Genomic DNA, 23,379 nt, shown 5'->3' with positions numbered 1-23,379 from the left:
GTTTCTAAGAACAAGGTTATTTCTTTATTTTGAGGAAGAACACTTCCAAAGCAGAGAAAATCTCTTGTTTTTTCAAGTAACGTGCTCTAAAGTTTCTTACCTTAATCCCAAAGTTGTGTAGCTGTCGGGCTGCTGCTAATCCTGCTGCACCAGCCCCAACAATAATGACAGATTTCTATAAAATAACGTTCAAATACATAGAAGCAGTTAAGAACTAAAATACAAATGATAGCTGCAAATATATTCTTCTTGCTAAAGTTGAAGTACCCTTAGATTTCAGAAATGCAATTTGAATTGCAGATGTCTCAATTTCTTTTAACTGGAACAGTTCTCAGACAAATAACACACTTAACTTGTAACAATTCCAATCACAAATTGGGGCGATCAATAAAAGCTTTTTTATAAACTGAGAACACATGCAAATACACTCTCCACACAGAAATCAACTTTTTCTAGGAGGTTTCTATTACAGAATGCATTCATTATGTAAGTTTCTGCATTCTGTCATGAAATTTGCTAGTCATAAATATATACCCTTCAATCATAGCTCTTGCAAACCAGAACTTAATATGAGTTTCCTCACTTCTGGAAGCAGAGGTGTATTCCAGGATTAAGGCACAAGAAGAACCTAAGCATACTGCATGTTTTTCCCCCACAGTTCCCACCCATCTGAAAAGTGTACAGAAAGTTCAAATCCACTGGGTTGGATTCCACAGATATGTGGGAATAGAAACCTGGCTGGAAAAACTCCCATCTCTGCTGTTTCAGTGAGCACTACAGGTAGATGAGGTTAGGATGGATATCAGGATAGTTAGGTTGGATATCAGGAAATACTCCTTTACAGCAAGGGTTGTTAAGCTCTGCAATAGGCTGCCCAGGGAGGTGGTTGAGTCACCATCCCTGGATGTGCTTAAAAACCATTTGGATGTGGTGCTCAGGGACATGATTTAGTGGAGGGTTGTTAGAGTAGGGTAGGATGGTTAGGTTGTGGTTGGACTCAATGATCTTTAAGGTCTTTTCCTGAGCAATTCTATGATTCTATGAGGACCGTGTGAAATATGTTTGCTTTTAGAAGTGATTCCTACACAACTTACTGGAGTTAGAGCTAACGAGCAAAAAAAAATTTCCATGTCATTTTATAGTAGTGATAACACAGGGATTGTTACAGCTACTTACATTGTGGTACTCTTTAGGAAGAAGATACTGGTCAGTACTGACTGATAAAATCCCTGTATTAATTAGCCCTTTCCTTGTCATAAAATGCAGTATCCTCGCCATTTCCTGTACACAGCGAATACGCACAAGTCCTCGAACAATTATATGATGGACACATTTTTGAGGGGTAAGGGCCTCCTGTAGAAGAGAAAAAAGGGGGAAAAAAAGCAGTATTGGTAGTTCAATGTCCGATACTTTCACATGTTTGCAATGTATTTGCATTGTAAACCACACGATAAAGGTTAATCGTGAATCATAGAGGTGCCTGAGAATATTTTAAAAGCAATTTTTGTGGAAGTTTCTTGCCAGTCAGCCTTAAAGAGTAAGGTAATAATTTCTCTCTTCTCAGTTTCCTTTAAATAAAAAGCTAAATGAACTTGGAATAAAAGCATAAGTGTAAAAGATGTTCTTGCAAACTCCATGTACTGAAATCCATCCCTGACTGCAGGTGGCAGTGCTCATGGTTACATTCCATTAAAATTCATTTTAAAATGGCATTCAGAATAAAAGCTAGATGAATATCCAAAAACTTCACAATTATAATGCAGATATCAGGGTCTGAAAGCTTCAGTACGTGCAATTCTAGTTGTCTCTTGATTTCGTTTATATTAAATAGGAATAGAAGCAATTTCATTGAAGGGTAGCATTGTAGAATAAACGAAAGGAGAAAGGCAGTCATTTCCTTGTCCAACATTCATACGAGAAAAAAAATACGGTCAAGCACACAAACAACTGTTTAGAAATGTCCAAACATCACTTTTGACAGTAAATAACTGAGCAGATTTCGTGAAGGTTTAATGCTTTTAAAACTTTAGCATTTTACCATAGAAGAAGGTCCTAGGCATTACAACTAATGGTGGAGTGGAAATCCAATCTTGGCAAGAATTTTCAAAAGGATAGAAACAATTTTTTCTGGTTCATAAGGCTCTAATAGAAATAGAGTCCAATTCCTTTGCCTCCTCCCACTTAAAACATCCTTATCCCATAACAGCAGTTATTTGCAAACAAACAAATTAACTTTTAGCAGTTACCTTGCAGTTTGTGTACCACAGAGCCAAAATCAGGTTTCTCAAGGCCAAATACATGGTAGGATCTCGTGAATATTCTGGGAACTCATAGAGCTCATCTAGTTCCATGACATCTGGCCTTACACAAAGTGCTTTCCCACATTCATTGGGCTGGTAAAAAGGCTGGAAATATTTGTTCATTCCTGGAACTGAATAAAGACACACACACACACACAAAAGAAATAGTCATATTCTGTTTTATCTACTTATCCTTTTCCCTTTAAGACAATTCATTGACCTGGCACAGATGAAGAAGCCAGGAAGCATCCCAACCTCTAGCCACTTTTAGAATTATCTCATTTCATACGGCTTTCCCTTCTCCTACACTCCAGGCTGTGTAGTACTAATTCTTGTTGCACTACCTCTGATAGTGCCTTGGGCCTAAGAGTTTGAGTTTTGTCAGAGAAGCAGCACATGCCCTCAGATGCCATGACTGGTCCAACATGGAACAGGATCTAAATTCAAGTCTAAAGCCTAGCACTGCTGTACAGGCTCACAGAGTCCTCTGAATTGCTTTCATTTTCAGCTCCCAGCTCTACCCAGAGTGAGCAGTGACTAAAAGTAATCATCTTCCACATGCAGCACTAGCAGCTCTGTATAATGAAGTTGGTTTCCTGTTTATAAAGCAGGTAAATATCTGCTGAATAGATGAGCGGATTTATTTTCAGCACCTAAGGAGAACAAAGCCTGCAAGGATAACACAAAAGCAGAACTTCCTTCGAAGTACTCTCTCTGAGCCAGTACTGAGGTATATCAGTAAGGATGATACGGGAATCCTGAATTACCTTCTTTCATACTGAACCTATTTTGCAGATCTCGCTCCCAGATTGTCAGTCTCAGAGCTACTGTTAGCAAAAAGTAACCTAAACAAAATCCATGTGCCGTAAGAAATCTAATCCTTTTCTGCAAAGCCTCAAGCATCCTCAGCATCAAAACTAGCAGAATTAAATGTTGTTATTACAAACCTTAATTTCCTTAAGAAAACAAATGATCTTTTAGTACCGGAATGTTAACTTCCATTTCTGTTACTAATGGCAGGTAGTAATCAAAAAGCCTATGAGGTCTGTGCTTACACCTTAAAGAAATGCATTACCTTTATCTTACAAATGAGTAAATTACGACAAAGAAGTAGAGAGGCAGTCACACAGAGGGTGTGTATTAGTGCTGAGAACAGAACTGGTGTTTCTGAGTCAGGAGCGTTGTGTGCCTTATAACCTCAGTTACAAGACAACAGTCATCACACCTACTTAAGGAACAGAGCCCTGCAGATGGCCCTTACCAGTCAAATTAGGCACGCTCTTTAAGTGCTCTAACTTCACAAGGTTGGATTCACCAGGTAAACGATTAGTGCTGGTACAGGATGGACTCATGCCCACGCAGTCTGGATAATATGCAGCTAGAAAGGGAGCTGCCACACTGTCTTTCAGCAAAGGAGGGAGTATGAGCATGGAGTACCACCAATGGTCTGAAACTTCAGCCACTCTCTGGCCAAGCGGAGAAGTGAAGGAAAGAGGGGAGAAGAGAACACGTCAGTACTTTGAAAACGTTGTAAAATGAACCAATTCCCCCCTCCCTCCAGAACTGACACCAAAAAGCGCTATTAGTACCAATCTCAGATTTGCAAGTCTTAAAGACATTTTCTCTCCCTCTTTCCCCATCCTCAGCCTGACACAGAAAACTAGCAGTATTAAACCTCAGAAACTGAGCTGAAATTTCATAAAGCCCACACCTATGTGGAAAACAAACAGATGAGACATGCCACGACAATGCACCTGTGCCTTACCAGGCCCTTGATAAAACACTTACAGTTGCTCATGCAACCAGAAATCTGAACTTAGAAGTCTAAACTAACTGACTGATTTAATATAAATTCTGCTGTCCCCATCAAAGACCTTCTAAAACCCTAAGAAATGCTACTGACTCAGCCTCGTTTTACAAAGTAAACATGCATTAAGGAAACAAAATGTCCAAGCTTCCACAGCAGTCAACAATTATTATGCACGTTTCCTGGGACAGAGGTACCTCAGGTACGCTTGCCAACACTGGCTTATCATATCATACTCAATCTGAAATGTGAGGTTAGGTGATCATAAAACGATTGCAACACCAACATGCATCACGTATCATTCATATTAGGAGGTAGAGGAGAGAGAAAACATGTTTTGGCTTTCCTATGCACTTTTCAGAAAGAGGAGACAAGGCTTAACTAAAGATGGAAACCACCTGGAAGAGAGGGGAATTTGGAGATGGGGATTTTTGTTTGAAAACTGGCAGCTGAATGCTGATTTGCCTAATCAAAAATGAGAATTAGGAGTGAGCCTTGTATCACTGGCCACAGCTCAAAGACAGCAAGAACCACCTGAAATCTAACTGGTATAGTGAGGGAAGAGAGGAAAAAAGATGAGAAAGTAGAAGGTCCTAGGCTCTGTTGCAAATAGTGTCCTTTGCAAAATGCATAAATACTGCTACAATTAGCCAAAAGTCCAAGAAAAGGAAAGACGTATGCCATGCTTTGGGGTTGTTTTCGTATTCTGAACAAATGAGGAGGAACAGCTGCTACTCACCAAGTCCTCAGGCATGGAACATTGGTCTGAGCCCTCCGTCTGAAAGAAAAGCCAATTGAATCAGAGCTATTCTTACACTCTACAACAAAAATTAAATATAAAACAAAGCAATTTGGCTATGGCATGTTTCCTTAAACCAAATAATGCATTCATGTTAGCTTTCTGTGGCATGACATTTGTATGAGTAAAAGTAAATAACAGAGAAACATATAGTTAAAAACACAACACACCAAAAAAATACAAAATATACCAGAAAATGTTTCTCATTTGTTGAATTAAGCAGTCTCCACTGATCAGACATTAGAATATGGGTCTTATTCCACAAAATGGAGTGGAACACTAAAACAAATTGGAAGGGCAAAAAAAAAAATCTGGGAAGATTCTACATTTTTCAGAGAGACTCTTCCAGTCCAGACTATAAAACCAAAATTCCTAGATTTATTTCAACATCACAAGGTTCCAAGATGAGCTGTCATGTTTTTCACAAAAAAGACTCTGTGGCATTAAAAGGACTCTTTTTCAAGAGTTATCTTTGTGCCAAAGCTGAAAATTTCCCATGATAAAACTTGCTAGAAGTTACCAAAAGCTCACTGAACTTTTCAAACATTTTCCTCCATAATGAGCATGGCTTGACAAACTAAAACAAATATTGTGATGCATGTCTATTTCGTATATTCTGATAATCTTTTCATAGCTTCAGAATGAGTGATTTTATAACTGACTACAGACAGAAAGTATTTCAAATTCTTCTTTCTTGATATTTTCACTCAGGATACAGAAAAGGCCAAACAGCTTGTGGGCCTTTCACTGTGCAACTCCACAGGCCATCAGGCAACTGTTTTTAAATTGGAAACATTAAGCAGCAAAGAAAGAAGTAAATAATGTCTGCAAACAAGAAAAATCTACTTGTTACTAGTTTCCATATGAGCAAAAGTCTTCTGTGTTACCTTGGTGGAATTGTTTAGTTTCATACCACATCTGTAGGTTTTTGCTATTTGCGGTGTCAGCTGGATTTCCTTTGTCAGCTGACGCCATTTACCACACTCTGGCTTTGTACACTGCACCTACAAGTCAGAAAACAAACATGTTTTTACTTGTTACTGACTGATCATAGATAAGGTTAATGAAGCCTCGATAACCAACTGAAAGAAGGCAGATGTGAGAAAATTCTTAAGTGCAGTTGTTAAATTCATTCTCATATAACGTTCAGGTGTAAGACACTTTGTATACTAAGTCTTGCACTGATTTCCTAAAAGACTGAATTTCACCACAGAACCTAATCCAAAAGTGATTCAACAGCCATTACTACTTCAATGGCTTTTGCAAGCATTGCTGTGAAAAGTGTATCACGCACTACTTCAATAGACTTCATTGTGGCCTTCCAGTATTTGAAAGGAGTGTATAAACAGGAGGGAGAACAACTGTTTACAAGGATGGGTAGTGATAGGGTTAGGGGGAATGGTCTTAAACTGAGACAGGGGAGGTTTAGGTTAGATATTAGGAGGAAGTTTTTCACACAGGGTGGTGAGGCACTGGAACAGGTTGCCCAAGGAGGCTGTGGATGCCCCATCCCTGGAGGCATTCAAGGCCAGGCTGGATGTGGCTCTGGGCAGCCTGGTCTGCTGGATGGTGACCTGCACACAGCAGGGGGGGTTGAAATTCTATGATATGTTTTTTTCAAACTTTATTCCATTTCCATCTCTCTTTCTCTTCTACTCCCTTCAGCGTGGAAATACAGAAATCAATGTTTTGCAAGTCTTTTACACTCACAGTTTGCTATAGTTGGTATGTCCCATTTTCCCCACTAAGTCTTACTCTATCTGAATATTACACATCTTAGCTGCTACTTCAACAATAAGCAACAGAAAGTTGTTCTCTGTGAGACTTGGAGAAGGTGTCCAACAATGGAGAAGCTGATCAGAATTGATCCTTGAGCTTTTCTCTAGCCCCTGTAAAAACTCAGCTGACCTGTTACAATATCAGAAAGTTTTTCAGTTCAAGAAAGGAGAAGATGGAAAAGACAGGTCAGGGGAGTTAATTTAAACATCTGTTCAAAACTGTATGCCTTCACAAATTAATATCACATTGAAATACACCATATTCCACAAATCGCTGTCCATCTTACCCAATAAGGGAGCTGCTGATCAGCCATGAAGGCTTTTGGGCTGGGCTCACTTTTCCCATTACTTGTCCAAATCCTTTTCCAGGCTGTGTATTTCTCATAACCATCTTTATGACTAGAAAGAAAGAGAAAAAAAAGGCAAGTGGTTAGGAAACGGAATGATCTAGTTCATTTTAAGCAACAGTGGTTATTCTAAAATTAAACCTTTTATGTAAGGACAGAGAAATAAGGCTGAAGAGAGTCCTGTATTTTTCCTATTAAAAACAAAGCAAGTTGTGGTTCTTATGATAGCAATAAAGAGCATCCTGGCCACTATATCCTCTTGGTATTGGGCATACTTCCAAGAAGTTAAAATGGGGACTGAGTTACAGGTGCTGCTGAGTTCATAAGCACTCAGAAATCTTAGCAGAGATGGACTGAATTCCCACAAAAACAGAAAGGAGCCTGGAGCCCAAAGTACTCTCTGACCCTGACCTGAGTCTTCACCAGTCATTGAAATGAAAGCAAAATCTACTTGCTGGCTTTGGTCTTATTCTGACCCAAGTTCTCTCTCCTGAGCTCACATTTGAAGTGAATCTGCTATCTAAGGGAAAACGGATGTACTTGGAACTACTTAAATGCACTCACATCTTTTAAAACTATCTGCTTTTGTTTTAAAAGAGAGGAAAGCTTTAGAATAACTGTACCTGTAGAACAGCCTAGGTATAAAGTAACTGGTTTTGCTCACGCTACACATTTATGCTGATGATTAGTCCATGCAACACCTGCAGTTTTAACACCAATATCTAAGCATCACTTCAAATAAAGCAAGCACAGAGGATGAACCCTCGTATTATTCACAAGTATATGAGGTCTCTTCACTTGTATCGTCTGTCAAATTTAATAAGTACTGAAAAGGCACAATGTTAATTGGCAAATCTACCTTCGGTAGTAGTGGTCAAAACATTCATTGCAGAAGTGCTCCCCACAGGAAAGGTGATACCATCTGGACGTATACCCATTTTTTGCACATCTGAAATGCAGAAATGCAGAAATACTTTATGGTACATCTCAAAAACCCTATTAACAATAGCACATTCTAGAACGTGAACCAAATATTCGGGACAAGCCAGCACATTATGTTATGTTCATGAAGGCTGTCTTACACAAGGCACTGCAGTTACTCAAATCACAATAATGAGAAGATCATTTCAATTGTCTCAGACACTTCCAGTTCCCAAATGAAGCAACACCAGATGCAAAGGAGGCAAAGTGTGCACAATAAGCAGTTCTATAGCTGGCTTGGCTTCCAGCAACCTCTCTCCAACAATGGTCCACTGCGCCCTGCTTTAGCACCCTTTAAGCAGACACTTCCTGAACAAAAAATAGAGTTGTTTTTATAATGCCTATTGTGACAGACAAAGCATTTTCCAAATGTGTAAGGAACTCTCTGTAGGAACTTAGCATTTCTTGACCTTTTTTTCATTCTGTTCTGGTCTGGTGCAGCAGTGGGAGGGGGTCATCTTGATGAGTATTTTTCTTGTACGAGTGATGAATGGATTCACAGCTCATCACAAGATCTTGTCCCCAGAACAGCTGACACAACCATATACGTAAATCTGAACACCAAACCAATGCTGCCTTTTTTTTTTTTTAATATGACCAAGTTAGCTGCAATTTTATCCCAAAGAAGGAAAACCTTAAGGAAACCCCTACACATTCTGGACTTCTTTATTACTCATGGAAATAAGTGCCTATTAGCAAAGGTTATATTTGTTATGCAAAGCAATCACTCTTCGCTTAGAAAACTCTCATTAAACTCAGTGAAATGAGTCAAGATGAATGTATAAGGTAAAAAGCAGTGACCTAAGGTACTAATTGAAATAGACAGTGGTGAAATCATCTCATCTCAAATAAATAATGTTGAAAGTATGTCTTCTGGTGGAAATATATATATATATCTGTATGTAAAATATAGAATCTATCACAACATTAAAATAATATTAAAAAAAAAAAGATTATGCAACATCTGTTGTTTCAAAAAATAAATATAACATCACTAAAACTGATTTCTCAGGTACTCCTTTCCCCTAAAAGTCTCTTACACAACTGCTGAAAAACTTGGCTTTTCTGTGACAACATTTAACTGCAGCTAACAAAGAAGAATTCTCATAGGTAAGTAAATGAGGCATTGGAGTATTTTATACCACTGGAGAATAAATAAAATGAGGAAAGTTTGCCCAATTAACGAGAGAGGGAACAATGCCATATAATTACAGTCTGCCTACTGCATAATGAGGTCTGATATGTTTCTTTTTATAGATACTGAACACACAGTACTGACGAGATGCATCTCCAGGGTCAGAATGCAAAAGGGCTGGCATTAGCACACTGAAAGCCACAAACAACTTGAGAACAAGGAGTTCAGAGAAGTCCGATTGTCTCCCAAGTCCTAAAATGTCAAGCTCAGAGTCTCACCTCGGACTGCAAAACATTCCAACAACAAAGTGATCAAGAATTTCAGCAGTAAACGGCGGTTTCATTTTCCATCTTGAAAGCAAGTTTAGCTTCCTCAGGTTACACTCAGATGCTCTTGGTTTCACAGAAACAAGGCATGTTCCAGAGGACACCATTAATAACATCAATAGGCTTATACTAAGCTGAAGATACGCTCTATCAGAATTAGCAACTTGTGCGGTAGAACCTTAACCACAAACTGAACAACCTGTGACACTTTCCTGGCATCTTAAGACTGGTATCAGTGTCCTTCAGTTCTCCCTCTACACTTGGAAATGAAGGGGTTTTTCAAAATGTGGTTAGAATTTCAAATAGCAAGCTTAGAAGAGCCCATGAAAAAATGCAAATAAAAATAAACAAACCTTTCGGCTGCGCTGGCAAAGCAAACGGGACACGTTGCAGTGCATCCAGCTTTCTCACATTTCCTGTATTTCTTTTCTGATGCATCATCATCATCATCTGTTGCCTCAGCTGCTTTCTTCTTCACCTAATAAAGAATAGCTGAAATCTGACCAGAAACGACACAGATGTGTTTTCTAACAGAGGCAGTTCTGCATCCTGTGGCACGGCATTGAATAAAGAACACAAACCAAACTTTCTGAAGCCACTGTGAGATAGCTGCAGCATGAAGCAGCTGTCAAATTAGGTCATTTTTTCTATCTCTCCCCCAGAAAAAAAAACAGAACAGTAAAGATGAAGATATCATTTAAAGCTAAAAATGTCTTGCCTTAGCTTAACTGATACCATTGAAGAAATTATAAGCAAAGCCTCTGGTTTAAATAGCATTTTGAGCTCCATCACATGCTAATGAGTCAAGCCTCAGGCATTCTTTTTATTCCACCTTCAAAAAAATCTCTCCTTCACATACTTACTGATGTTAATTAGCCGTGATCTTATCTGCACCTCAAACAAAATATTAGGGCTGGTTTGGAGGAATATTTTGTTTTGGACTCCAGATACAACACTGTATACCAAATACCTCTTATGGGCTTCAGAGATGCTGTGTATCACATTAATTTGGGTCTTGGACAGCCTGGTTCAGCTGCACAGAAAGCTCTGGTTGTATTTTTAACACATCAAGAATTTTCAAGTTATACAGAGCACTTGTCTCTTCCAAATACTGTTGATAAAAAAGCAGCTTTGCCTACTTCACAGAACTGATTCTCCCTCTTCCTGCAAAAACGTTCCATCCCTGAAGTATCCACAGTGAAACACCTTCTTTATAAGCATTAACAGAAAATCAAAATACAAGAGTGTCAAATTGTTATAAATACCTGTCTTCCAGAACTCCTCAGAGGAAGGCTGTCTGGAGACTGCTCTGAAGAACATGCCTTTTTCTTTGTTCGTACCCTTCCAGCTGACATTGTATTATTAGACCTGTAAAGAAAAAGGTAGGGAGCAGTTAAGAAAAAAGAAAAATAAGAATGGGTTGAATTTGCAGAGCTATCCAATCACCTGGACGGCACAGCCTCACTTACACTGCTTCTCCTGTCAGAGAAACACGGACAAGAATCTATTCAGCCTACCCAGGATGGAAATGAAGGTGGCATTATGGGGAAATGAACAACGATCTTATTCTAAACTAAATTCAGAGTTAAGATTAGATCCTTGAGTACATCTTGACGGACTGTTCCAGATCAGCATACCCTGGATTTCAGTAATCTGATTTGCATTACGTGATGATCTGGACTAGAATTAGGGTCAGCAATGCGAGTAGACTTCAGTTCACAATGCGAGCTCTGAAATCCAAGCCTTCACAGTGCTCTTCTCCTTGACAACTGATTTATTGGTAGCAACAGAACTGCGTGGTACAGCACTTTTATTCAGATGTTCACCACCAAATGAAACACCAGTTCCAAAACTGGGATTGTTTAGATTGGAGGAGACTCTGGGGAGACCTTATAGCTCTACAGCTACCTGAAAGGAGGTTGTGGCTAAGCGAGGGTCAGCCTCTTCTACACAGCTGGTGAGAGGATGAGAGGTAAGGGCCTCAAGTTGCACCAGGGGACAGGGGTTGGATGGGAGAAAGAGGGGTCAGGCACTGGAATGGGCTGCCCAGGGAGGTGGCTGAGTCACTGCCCCTGGAGGTGTTCAAGAACCATTTAGACGCTGTACTGAGAGACGTGGTTTAGTGGGGAAGTATTGGTGGTAGCTGGGTGGTTGGACTGAATGATTTTGGAGGTCTGTTCCAACCTTGGTAATTCTATGACTCACACACCCTCCTGTGAACGTGCATCAGAATTTAGGGTCTAAACAGCAGCAGCTGCATTGTGATGTTAGTTAACTGGGAGATCACAAATGCAGTTACTAAACTGCTTCGGGAGAGAAGTTCTACACCAGAAGGCAAATCCATGCTTATATTTAACTACATCCCTGGGAACAGGAAGAAGGCCACAGTTCATCATGTAATCTGGAAAGCACGGAGTATGAGAAAGCACACTGCAGAAATGGGAAAGCATATGTAAAACATTACAATCAAAGGTATTCTTTTTGCAAGGATTAAAATACAAATAAAATAGCTTGCAGGAAGAATTAAATCTGATCTACCACACGTAAAGGAAACAGACTACGGCACTGAATCATGAATGCTATCTTGGTGTAATAGGGATCAGATTGCAATTTTTTATTACTATTTTTATGTATGTATTTGTACTATATCTGGGATTTCTTTCGGTTGTTCCAGGCTGCATCCTCCTCATTCCAACTGACAGCATGGAGTGCTAGCAGTGGCTTCATTCACTAGCTCTCCTAAGTAAAGGTAGCAGCAAGAGAGAATGGGAGTTGTTACAAAGTTTCTGCTCTCCAGGTAGGAGGAACTGATTTGAGTGCATAAGGGGGAAAAAAGAAAATCACAGGATATCCACAGATGTGAGAAAGTAACTGAGCTCGGGAAGCCAACTCAAACATTAACTTTCTTTTTTGTATGCAAACATTATATGTAACTAGAGGGAGAAAAGATATATCTATTATTATGCCAAAAAAGCAACAGCAGTCCACCATCATATACTCCACCATATGGAGGTGGTGGTGGTTGGAGAAGAGAAAGGAAAGCCAACTAGTGCCACTTAGATGACACTTCCCAAAAGTACCACTTCAAGCCCCAGGAAATGAAAGTCAGGTTTTGCTGACAGGGCTGTCCAGTAGCACAACAGTCACTGAAACACAGAGTGGTTTGGGTTGGAAAGGCCCTCAAAACCCAGATGATTCCAAATCCCTGACAAGGGTAGGGTTGCCACCCCCACCAGCTCAGGCTGCCCATGGCCCCATCCAACCCGGCCTTGAACACCTCCAGGGTTGGTGCACCCACAGCTTCTCTGGGCAGCTGTGCCAGTGCTTCACCATGCTCACAGTGAAAAATCTCCCCCTGACACCCTCTTTTAGTTTGAAACCATTCCCCCTTGTCCTATCAACGTTATCCTTTTGCATCACCTCTCTATCACCTCAGCCTCCCATGCCAGCTCATCATCCCTTGCAGCCAGGTGGGGGGCTGCAGGCGGTCAGAGCTCATCCCAAAGTCAGAGGGGAGTATGCAGCCCCATGTATGTGGGGCTGGGGGGAAAATCAAAAAGCAGCCACTGTCCACTGAGAAGTTTGGTGAAAACGTCGCTGGTTCACAGGGCCTCCCGCCTTGATAGGCAGAGAGCAGATGTAGGGAAGCACAGATGTGTTTTTGTCGTGGATGCTGCTGGCAGGGGATGAGGCAGAAGGTGAAGAGGTGGGTTTGCATATATAACTGCTTTAAGGCCATTGTTTCCAGCTGTACACTGCTTTGCCTTTGCTTCCCCTCCCAAAAGCCCCACACCTCCCACTCCCGCAGCTTTCTCAAGAGCAGCGGACGCTGCCTACTTGGCTATGCTTTATGTGACTGCGCACCCTACCATCGCAGTGCCGGAGGAAAGAGACCCTTTAAAGGGGAAAGAGACACACATCCCTATGCTGTGCCACGTTCCGTACCGCTTCGTCCCCCTAACGCCCGGCCTGTGCCGGGAGACTTAACAGCAAGTTTGCATTGGAGGGGGAAAAAAAATAAAAAGAAGGAAAGAGAAGAAAATAGAAACCACACACACACAGCCCACACCCAGGAAGCGAGAGCAGCCGGTGAGTCGCGGCCGGGCGCAGCCCCAGCGCGCTGACAGCAGCCGCCCCGGAGTCCCCCGGCCCTGACAGCGTCCCCGGGGCGCTCACCTCGGGTCCGGCTCGCCCGGGGGCCGGAGAGCGCATCCACGCGTGCCCGAGCCGCCTCCTGCTAGAGCTGCAGCGGGGAGAGAAGGGGGGAAGGATGGAGGGGGGGGCGCGGCGGTGAGCTCGGGGGAGGGCTGCGCTTGCACCTGCCCCGCCGCCGGGCCGGGGGCCGACGGGCAGCGGGGCTCACTCACCGCCGCGGCCATCCCCAGCGCCATCCTCCTCCTCCTCCTCCTCCTCCTCCTCCTCCTCCTACCGGCGCCGAGCGCCCTCAGCCCGCCTCCCGCCGCCGCCGCTTCCGCTCTCCGCGGTGCGTAGAGAGGGAGGCGCCGCCCCGGGCCGGCCCCGCCGCCGTGCAGGTGCCGCCGCTGGGAACGGCCGCGGCGAGGGGCTCGTCGGAGGGGAGATGGAGGAGCCGGGGGGCTGCGGGAGCGAGGCGCAGCGGGAGCGGGTGCTGTCCGTAGAGGAATGGCTGCGGAAGTGGAGCGCGGGTGCCACCGCCTTCCATAAGGAGCACGGGCATCCGTAGGTCGCTTCGCTCTTCGGCCCGGGCGGAGGGCTGGGGGCGGGGTGAGCGGCTCTCGGTAATAAGTGCGGAGCTTAGGCAGGAAAAAAGATCGGTACAAACATGGCCTGAAACTGAAATCGTTGTTGTCACCTACATTTGTTTGAAAACGGCAGAGAACGCCCAATTCGCGCTGCGTTTAGAGCCTTTACTCCTTAAATCGTGTTCTAAACGATGAGCTTTAGACGATTTGACCGAAGCCCCGCGCCTGCTGAAGCGACAACTCCACGCTGCTGCTGGGTGTGAGGGGTGGGACTGGACCTGACTGCGGGGCCTGGGGCAGCGACTGTGCTGGGGGACGGGGCCAGGGTGCAAACCCAGCCATCATCCAGCGGGAATTGCCTGAAAGGCGTTTCTAGAGGAGTGGTACAGCAGTTTAACCACACTCTGAGTGTCCCAACGAGAGATGGGATCATTACATGGGCTTTGTTACCTGATGAGACAAGCAGAAAAGTGTCCCTTGCTAGCAGAAATTGAGGTTATTTTCTAAGAAAATGGAAGGTGAATTCATTTATTTGTATTTTGAATCTTATTTTTGACTATGAATATGCAAGAGTTTGGGCACTGCCTGGCGTGCTGCACATCACTCTGTGCCAGCACCCACAACCCCTCCTAATGCCTCTGTTCCCCTGCAGGCTCCTACAGAAGTACCTGGACCTTCTGGTGGATGGCAGGAGTGGGCTGAGGATATTTTTCCCTCTTTGTGGTAAAGCAGTCGACATGAAGTGGTACGGAATGGCAGGGATCGTGACTGGAAAGCCCTTACTGGTGTGGGGAGGGAGAAGGGAAATTCCCAGGCCTGTAGTGGCTGGTGGAAACACGCTGCTGAAGGCAGGCTGAGGGGAGGAAACAGTGCGGTTCATTTGCTGGGAATTTAAGTGATTTGGGCTAAATATAGTTTTTTTTTTTTTTAACACTTCTACAATTTTACTTTCACTTTCTTTTTTTGGGGGGGAGGGAGGGCTTATAACAAATAATATGGGCTGCAGAAGGCCATGTGGTCGCAGGTGGGAAGGAACACAAACCAACCCCCCCAGCTGAACCACTTCCCCATGGAATCCCAACAGCCCATGTTACCACAGTCTGTGACAATGACTGCTTGCTGGGCAGCATGCAGGCTCTGCCCCATCAGCCAAACTGCTGGGCCACAGGACAGCCTGGCTGCCTTGGCTCCTGCAACAAAACATCTTTGTGCAAACAGCCATAGGTTCTCTGTTTCACCATCCTCGCTTTCACCAGGTTCATAGGAATAAAGGAATAACCAATTGGACCCAAAAAAGCCTTCAAGCCCTCAGCAGCCATATGTTGAGTGGTGCTAATTTGAACTCAGATTGCATGGGGGTAGTGTTCAATAAAATGTGAGAGCCCCAGAAAGTCAAGGTGAGTTGCACCAATCCATCCTGAAGCCAGAGCCTGGGCAGCATTTCTCTATGAACTCATGGTGTAGAGGAGATGTTGGTGCACTGAGCTGCTCACACAACTTTGGGACTTCTGCTGTGCACAGGCTGGCAGACATGGGACACAGCATCGTCGGCGTGGATGTCAGCGAGCAAGCGCTGAAGGAGTTCTTTGCAGATCAGGGTCTCCCTTATCGTGAAGAGCCAGTCCCAGAGATCTCAGGAGCCAAAAAGTTGCAGGTATGTCTCCTGCAGTGCCAGACAGTCTGCTGTGTTCAGCCATGTACTGCAGGCACAACGGAGCAAACAAGTCCTTCTGCTTTGTGCCTCTGCCTTACCAGTAGTCATTCACTTCTCCTTTTGAGGTTTGGAAGGGAGCACTGGACTGAGCAGTTCTTCTTTTTAGCGTGGTTACTTCAGGCTTTTTGAATGACTCTAAAAGGCCTGAACATAAAGTTGACAAAGTAGCATATTTTAAAATGGAACAATTGCGTGCCTCAACAGGCCAGAACCTCTATGGAAAGGATCAGGAGAGGCACCTCAGTTAAAACAAATAAAAACAAAGTATAAAAGGTTTCTCGTGGGTTTCCTTCATTACACCTAAGTGTAAAATGTATTTAAAGATGTAGTTTCTGATTAGTATTTTTTCCCTTGCTTTTTATTTTAGAGTACCTCTGGAAACATTTGTCTGTACTGCTGCAGCATTTATGATTTGTCCAGGTAGGAATGCATGGAGTTTTCTACAATTTTTTATAACCAAACATGGCCCAAAATTGCTGGAGTTCAGGGGAGTTTGAGCTTCTGGACAACGCTCTCAGACATAAGATTTGTATTTTGGATGGTGCTTCTTGAAGCTGGGAGTTAGGTTTGATGATCCTTGCAGGTCCCTTCCAACTCAGGATATTCTGTGACTCTATGATTAATACTGTCCAATCATGTTATTTGGACCAGCCTGTTGAGCCAGAACCTCTAAAGAAACCTCTTTTTTAAACTTGTGTGAGAAATGTGAATGGCCTCTATCTAACAAAAATTAACTGTCACGTTGACCATTAGGTAAAGATGCCAACCAAATACCTTCACATGGACTTGTTCTAAGCTGTCATCTAAAAGTCATACAAAACCACATTGGCTTTTTCAGTAAAAACAAATTATGTTCATTCTCACTGATGGATTCTACAAAGCGAAATCCTCACTTGATCTCTGAGTAGCTTAGCAAAAGTGAAAAGAATATTAGAGATATTGCCTTGAATAGTTTTTTTTCTTTTAACTAAGTACTAAATATACTTTTCCCCAAAACTATGCAATTCACATATTTGTGGGTAAGCTGTACCACTGATTATGTGCCCCATGCTTTATGAAACACACTTTTAAAAATGGACTTAAAGTATTTTGCATCACTCCCAGTTTATGACACTACGTAACATATTGTCCAACAGTGACTCTCCAAGTGCCTTTACAAACATGGCTCAACTTACTCTAAATTACTCCTACTGCTATAATATCCTTATTTATTATTTCTTCCTTATTAGTTAAAAGTCACAATGGAAAATACAGAATACTTCAGCACCACCCACACTACTGAATCCTGACAAATATTGTGGCCCTTTGTTCTCTGCATCCTCTGGAGTCGCTTCTCAGATCTGGTGCTGGCTTTGCACCTGCACAGGTGTCAGTGGGTGGGGGATTTTGCAGAGCACAGAGCTGTGCAGGGACTCTCTCAACCTCTAGCACAGGAGGCTCTGCCTTGGGCAGTAGTGTGTCTTGCTTGTTGATTTGTCCCCAGAAGCCTCCTGGTGCTGCTCACCACAGATGTAAGTCTGTCCTGGAATGTCCTCTGGTCTGCACCAGTACTTGGGATAGCTGGAGACTGCAGGCTGTGCAAGGAGATCAAGGCTTAACCTTTACAATGGATTGTTGCTAAGACTTTTGCTGTTGCAGCTGACTTCATTTGCTTTGAATGTTGTGTATATAGCCAGTCTTGCAAAAGTGAATGCCTTGGAACAGATGGGCTGCATACAAAAGCGACTTTGTAGATACTGCCTGGTTTCCTCCCTGCCTTCCCCCCTGTGATGGAGCTACTTGCTGTGCTGGTTCCTACATACCCTTCTAACCATGAGCTGACAGGTTACCCAGGGGCTGCTTGAGTTTCTCATCTGCAGTTTTTGAAAAATCCAGTTCCAAAATTGGTAGCAAGTAGCATGGTGAGACCCATACCTTCCGTCACACTGCAGTGGAATAATACTGTGAGATTAACCAAAAATAGGTAACTAGTGAAATTTTGAGTTCATGTCTGTTGGGCCCAGTACACAGGTTTGTCACTCACAAAATAAATGGGCAGATACACATCCTGGACATGGGGCTCTGTGCTGAGTGCTGCTGCGGTGAGAGTACAGACCTCGTTCCCTACAGCAGTCAGCAGGTAACTGGGACTGCAAATGCACACGCAGCTCTAGTTTCTATGTACCCAGTAATGATGGAAATTGAACTTATTTCTCTCTTGCTGAGGCTGGCCTGCTAACAAACCCTTTTGATCGCCATGCCTAACAAGCATGAGAGGAAATCTCAGGTGTGCTGGTGACCTTTGTCAGAATGAAGCATTTCAAAGCCTCCTGATAGTTAAAGAGTGACAGCAATTACTGCTTTTGGTGGGAATTCTGGGAAGTGTGGTGAACAGTTACATTGCACAATGCTCGTGTGTCCTAATGCAGTTACGGCTGCCAAGCTTTAAATAAATAAACAAAAACTGCTTCAATTGAACCTACTAAACTTCTGCAGAGAGAGCAATTCATAACGTTATTGCCTAGATGAAGCAGGATTTCTGTGGTATGTGAATTCCTGTATTAGATGTTGATTTTTCATTGATTTTTATAAATTGTAGTAGTAAATAGACTGCCATCTCTCGTGCTGCATATTGTATAAAGTTGTAGCAGGAGGCAACGTAAGGCTGAAAGTTGGGCACTGAGATGTGTTCCTCATGTTCATTAGGATGAAAGTCAGCTGTGTGCCTTTTCCTCCTTCTCCTCGTGGCTTTGTTCTCCTCAGAAGAGAGCTGAGTGCACAGAGAGGCAGGAAGCACCCAGATGGCTCAGCAGCCCAGAGACCAAATGCAAGGAAAGGTCACAGCGTGAGGCTGCCTGCAGCCTGCCGTGGCTGTAGTCGCCAGTGAAATGGTGGGGAGCAAAGTACTTGAAATGTCTGCGTGGAATCACTGCTGCCATTACAGTTAGACCAGATTCAAGCTGGAAAGAAAAATCAGGAGCAAAAAAACAGTAGAATGTTTCCTGAGGTCACAGAGCAGGCTTGTCTGTGCAGAGAACAGCCTCCCAGCCTCAGATGGTTGAGTTTGTCACCTGCCCTCCTCATCCCCACTTTATACTTAACTGTCTCTTTAAAACTCTCCTTTCTTATAGAAGGCTGATTATTTAAATTAGAGGCTTAGTCTTGGCAAGCTTTGAAAGAAGTTGAGAATTTACAGTGTTATCATGTCTCATCACAGTAGAGCAGGAAGTACAGGAGCTTCTAGGTTAGGTGCCAGAAACTCGGCAGTGCTGTTGCAATGAAATGAGCAGCAGGGCAGGGAGAAGTGAAGAAAAATGATGCAATGGGACTCAGGCATCCTCCCAGTGCACAAAATGGTATTGCCAAGTTTTATTTGTTTATTTTTTTCTCTTTAAGTAAATGTATTTCAGACTTCTAAAATAATGCAGTTTATTATTACAATACTCTTCAATTTCCAGTTTTAATAACTACCAGAAACAAGGCTCTTTATACCCCTAAACATCTACTTTAACACAGTATTAACAAAGGCATTTTCCAATAGTCGTGGCTACGTGCAGGCTTTGGGTAGTCCTTGAAGCCATCTGCCAGCACATTCAGGGGCAAATAATGTCTGTGGCAGCATTAGACTGAGGCAAGCATCAGCTTACCTTAGCTTTTCTAAGATTAAACAAGTTGCAAACTGCAGCTCCCTGTCCTGGGCACGTAGCTGGGAACTGAGGTGTTAAGAATGCCTGAGTGTGCCATATTCAACAGCCCTAGTGCAGGGAGGTGCCTTCTCTAACTTGTGTTGGAAATCATACGTGGGCTTTAGAAGTTGGCCATAAACTGTCAGCATCCCAAATATACATCAGTGTTGCCTCAAGGATTATACTGGAGTACGAATGCCAAAAACCCAGACTCAAATCCCCAAAGTATTTAAACTAACCTCCTCCTCCTGCTTGTCTCTGCACCCCCTAGAGAAAAGGAAATGCTGAGCAATTCCAGCACCTCATGCTGTCGTAGCAGGACAGTGTATGGGAGGGTTTCTGAAGAGCCTGTTAGTGTTGTTTGGAAAATGCTGGACCGTATCTGCAAACCAGGTCTGCACAGATAGCTGGAGACTGCTTGTGACTACACAGAAGTATCTGAATAATGATAACGTAACCCTATTGCTGCATTTAAGCTTTTTCCTCTTCTTTCTATAGTGCAATTGTTGGCAAGTTCGATGGGGTTTGGGACAGAGGAGCTCTGGTGGCTGTGAATCCATGCGACAGGCAACGGTTAGTGAATTTGCTTGGCTGTTACTTTTCCCTGATGTATCCAGTGACACTTTTGTTCCCTCCTGCCACCCGGGGATGAATTCTCTCTCACTCAACAAAATAACCTAAGCACGTTTTTCTCTATGGCGAGCTGCAGCTACAGAGCTCTGCCCTCTCTGTTTGTGAGCTTCCTTCAGGAAGCCGCCCTGCCTCTTGGTGGGAAAATATGTGGTTTGCTGCAACCCAGCAGAAGCAGAGCTGCACGTCTCATCTGAATTTTATTATTTCCTTTTCACCCCACCTGCTTCTCTTGCCTCTCTTTGTTTGTTTTCTCCTTGCTTCCCTTTATTTTTTTCCATTCTTGCCCATAGCCAACCCAAATTCAGTTTGAGGCTACCTGGCACATTTCAAAAGATTGGTCCTGCATTCTAAACCATGGCAGATGAATGCTGTGTTTTGTCTGTTAGTTTTGAGATGAGTGTGGGAAAAGAGGGAAATGATTGTTTATGGAGGGTGCACAGAAACCTTTACTTGGGATGTTTCATGAGCTGCATGAATTTCATGCTCATGTATTTCTACTTGGTTGCTGTGCAGGTCAGTTCAACTTGTCTCTGCACAGGAACACATCACCTTATTTGGTGGATAGTTTGAATGCTATGCTTCAATGTTTGTGCTGTTCCAAAATAATAAAGTATGACTATCTCCTTTTAGCTATGTCACCTTGATGAGCTCCCTAATGGAGAAAAACTCTTCTTATCTCCTCGTTACAGTTTTATATGATCCAACCAAATACAACGGTGAGAATTTCGCACTGCTCATGTTTTCATTTTGCATGTATGGTAATACAAATTGTGGATAGACGTGGTAGATACCTTAGTATTGCTTTTTTATCAACAGTGCTTTGTTAGCTGATTGTGTCAGTATGGTTCTTTTAGGTGTCAAGGAAGCTTGACCCTTTCCCTCTGGCACTCAGATGTGCCAAGGACAAGTGAAGGAAAAGCAAGATATATTAACAACGAAATGAAACTGGAAGAGTGAATGCTTAGAATAACATCATACCCCCTGTCTGGCCTAGGGACCTCACAGCACTTCTAAGTACACTAATCACCTTAGACCCTTGGTTTATTTGCTCAATACTTGCAGCCCAGCGTGCTGCACATCTTGTGCCTTTCCCCTTACTGCTACCATGGTCAGAATATGCCTGGAGGAGGTGAAACTGTAACCCATGAAGTATTTTTCCCTTTTATAACTTTTATTATGTGCTACTATGTCTAGGTTTTCATTATGTTCATTATTTTCATTATGTTAGCTACTGCCTCTCAAAAGAAAGAGATATCTTACTTTTGAGCTCTTGGGCATAATTATCCTTCAAAGAATAGCTCTTGTTATCATTAGTCACAGTAGTTTCATACACTGCTCTCCCTCTCACATTATTCAGCTTTTAGCTTGAACTATGCCATTACAACAGACAGGGACTGTTGTAAATTCACACACTGCACTGAGTGGACACAGTGGTTGTATCCATGGCATGTTTGTGACCTTCCAACTCCTGACAACATGGCTGCCCTGACTGCAGCCTGGAGGTAACAGCAGCAGCACCTGAGGCTACCTGAGGTTCCACCATGGTGTTTTCTGGATCCCACAGGTGGGGCTGCACACAGAGGCTGTGGGTGCTGTACTACAGATATGTCTCCTTCCCGTGTCTCCTCACTGATTAGCTTCACCATTTTCTTTCCAGGACCACCGTTTTATGTTCCTGAATCTGAAGTTAAAAGCTTGTTTGGTAAGTAGTATTTCAGCACTGTGTGCTTCTACCTCTGCAGCAAGTGAGGGAATCACCTGCTTGCTTCTTAGATAAGAGATTGAGTCACAGAACAGTAATAAGGGAAATAAATGCCATGCTGTCACAAGGCTTTTGCTGTCAATGCAGCTTCTCAGCTCTTGAAAAGACATGAGGAAAACCTGAGAGGCAGACACTGTCTCTTTCCTTGCCTGGCATCCGTTCACCCTCTCAGGATTCGGATTGCACATAGTGGCCCTGTAGCTTCAGTCCTGTTTGACCATTTCACCTGTCTCTGCACCTCATCACCACCTGCCCTGGCTTTTTTATATAAGGCCTTTGGATATTGGTTTCTGCTGCACTTTTGTAAACAAAGAAGAGAAGTAAAACGTCATGCTACAGAAATGCTAAACGTACAACTCCATTGCATTTGAAAGATAATGTTAGAATTGTGGCAGCTATTTAGTTTCAAACGTTCTTCCTGATATCCTTTGATATTGTACTTCTTTTAAACGTACATCTTTCTGAGACCTCTGAAGTGTCTGTGTACAGTGAGTCATTGTTACGGACAGTTGGGTCCCAGTGCAAAAGAGACAGGTAAGTTTTCCTCAGTTGATTTGTGTAACACCAGTAGGGACCAGGAGATCTGTGCATAAAATCTTGTTTTCTGATGCCTTACTTTCTTCAGTGACTTCCCATTCTTTGATTAGTTGTTCTTTCTTCCTTTTCAGGCAGCCAGTGTGAAATTAAGTGTCTTCAGAAAGTCAGTGACTTCTCAGAGAGACACAAGCAGTGGGGACTAGATTATTTTCTGGAAGCAATGTATCTAATAAAGTTTGTAGCTTCATTAAAATCAGTTTAAACAACACACCTTCTGTGCATGGGAACTGTTGAGTCACGGCCTGAAGCACTGATTGATCACCGGAGGCAAGGACTGCATGGAGCACAGCTGAAGGCAATTTAGGTGTGTGATAGAAGGTGTGGAGCCTGGCTGCAACTCTCCTAGACCCCATGTAAGGGCTGACTGCCACAAGGAAGGGTCTCTTTCTGGAAATGCCTCCTTCTGGAGTTTTCTACTGTGAGCCTGGGATGTGGGTGAGCAGTTCATTTTTGATTGTCTCTTTCCACTGTGATAATCTAACTATAAACCTTTAGAATACCATCCTGATTACACCACTCTTCTAACTGTATGTTTGTTATTTGCACGCTCCTGCCTTTCTTTTATGCTTGTCTCATGTTTTAAATGCTTTAGGGCAATCTTAAAGCAGGTTTCAACATACAAAAAATGTCTGTGGAACATCTTTGGATGATTTTGCTTTCAGAGTCAGCTCTGACTTCACAGCTGACTTCTGCCTTCAGCTGTGCACAGCTTTCCTTAAAGTCCATGTATAAATAAGTGGTTTTAAAGTGTACTTTTTCCTTCTATTTATCAGCTCATGTAGTCAGAAATTAAAGAAAAAATAACTAAGGTCTC

At 42.9% G+C, this 23,379-nt stretch overlaps 3 protein-coding genes across 6 annotated transcripts in view; 2 read left to right on the top strand and 1 right to left on the bottom strand.

Annotated features, from left to right (window-relative positions):
- Positions 1 to 9,828, top strand: part of DEK (DEK proto-oncogene) — a 45,078-nt gene extending 35,250 nt beyond the window's left edge. For both annotated transcript variants that reach the window (XM_048940680.1, XM_048940679.1), the window contains exon 11: positions 9,270 to 9,828. In XM_048940680.1, the coding sequence (XP_048796637.1) occupies positions 9,270 to 9,290 (21 nt within the window). In that variant the 3' untranslated portion in view covers positions 9,291 to 9,828. The remainder of the gene's footprint in view (positions 1 to 9,269) is intronic.
- KDM1B (lysine demethylase 1B) overlaps positions 1 to 13,885 on the bottom strand; it is a 29,058-nt gene extending 15,173 nt beyond the window's left edge. For both annotated transcript variants that reach the window (XM_048940676.1, XM_048940677.1), the window contains exons 1-12: positions 13,841 to 13,885; positions 13,650 to 13,716; positions 10,739 to 10,841; positions 9,827 to 9,951; positions 7,891 to 7,980; positions 6,972 to 7,083; positions 5,794 to 5,910; positions 4,847 to 4,885; positions 3,562 to 3,766; positions 2,247 to 2,431; positions 1,177 to 1,353; positions 101 to 175 (exon numbers count right to left, since the gene is read on the bottom strand). In XM_048940676.1, the coding sequence (XP_048796633.1) occupies positions 101 to 175; positions 1,177 to 1,353; positions 2,247 to 2,431; positions 3,562 to 3,766; positions 4,847 to 4,885; positions 5,794 to 5,910; positions 6,972 to 7,083; positions 7,891 to 7,980; positions 9,827 to 9,951; positions 10,739 to 10,828 (1,215 nt within the window). In that variant the 5' untranslated portion in view covers positions 10,829 to 10,841; positions 13,650 to 13,716; positions 13,841 to 13,885. The remainder of the gene's footprint in view (positions 1 to 100; positions 176 to 1,176; positions 1,354 to 2,246; positions 2,432 to 3,561; positions 3,767 to 4,846; positions 4,886 to 5,793; positions 5,911 to 6,971; positions 7,084 to 7,890; positions 7,981 to 9,826; positions 9,952 to 10,738; positions 10,842 to 13,649; positions 13,717 to 13,840) is intronic.
- On the top strand, positions 10,858 to 23,081 carry TPMT (thiopurine S-methyltransferase). Of its 2 annotated transcripts, XM_048940691.1 has the most exons (9): positions 10,858 to 11,445; positions 12,148 to 12,270; positions 14,847 to 14,939; positions 15,716 to 15,848; positions 16,276 to 16,328; positions 20,072 to 20,146; positions 20,837 to 20,922; positions 21,864 to 21,908; positions 22,637 to 23,081. In XM_048940691.1, the coding sequence occupies exons 2-9, from the start codon at positions 12,239 to 12,241 to the stop codon at positions 22,765 to 22,767; spliced, it is 648 nt and encodes a 215-aa protein (XP_048796648.1). In that variant the 5' UTR covers positions 10,858 to 11,445; positions 12,148 to 12,238; the 3' UTR covers positions 22,768 to 23,081. The 2 variants fall into 2 exon arrangements, with proteins under 2 accessions (XP_048796648.1, XP_048796647.1); XM_048940690.1 differs by lacking the exons at positions 10,858 to 11,445; positions 12,148 to 12,270 and adding an exon at positions 13,933 to 14,171.
- Positions 23,082 to 23,379: the final 298 nt, after the last annotated feature.

This window comes from Lagopus muta, chromosome 3 (genome assembly GCF_023343835.1).
Source record: "Lagopus muta isolate bLagMut1 chromosome 3, bLagMut1 primary, whole genome shotgun sequence".
Lineage (NCBI taxonomy): Eukaryota > Metazoa > Chordata > Aves > Galliformes > Phasianidae > Lagopus > Lagopus muta.
Note: the sequence above shows the minus strand (reverse complement) of the source record. Positions and strands in the feature narration are given on the sequence as shown.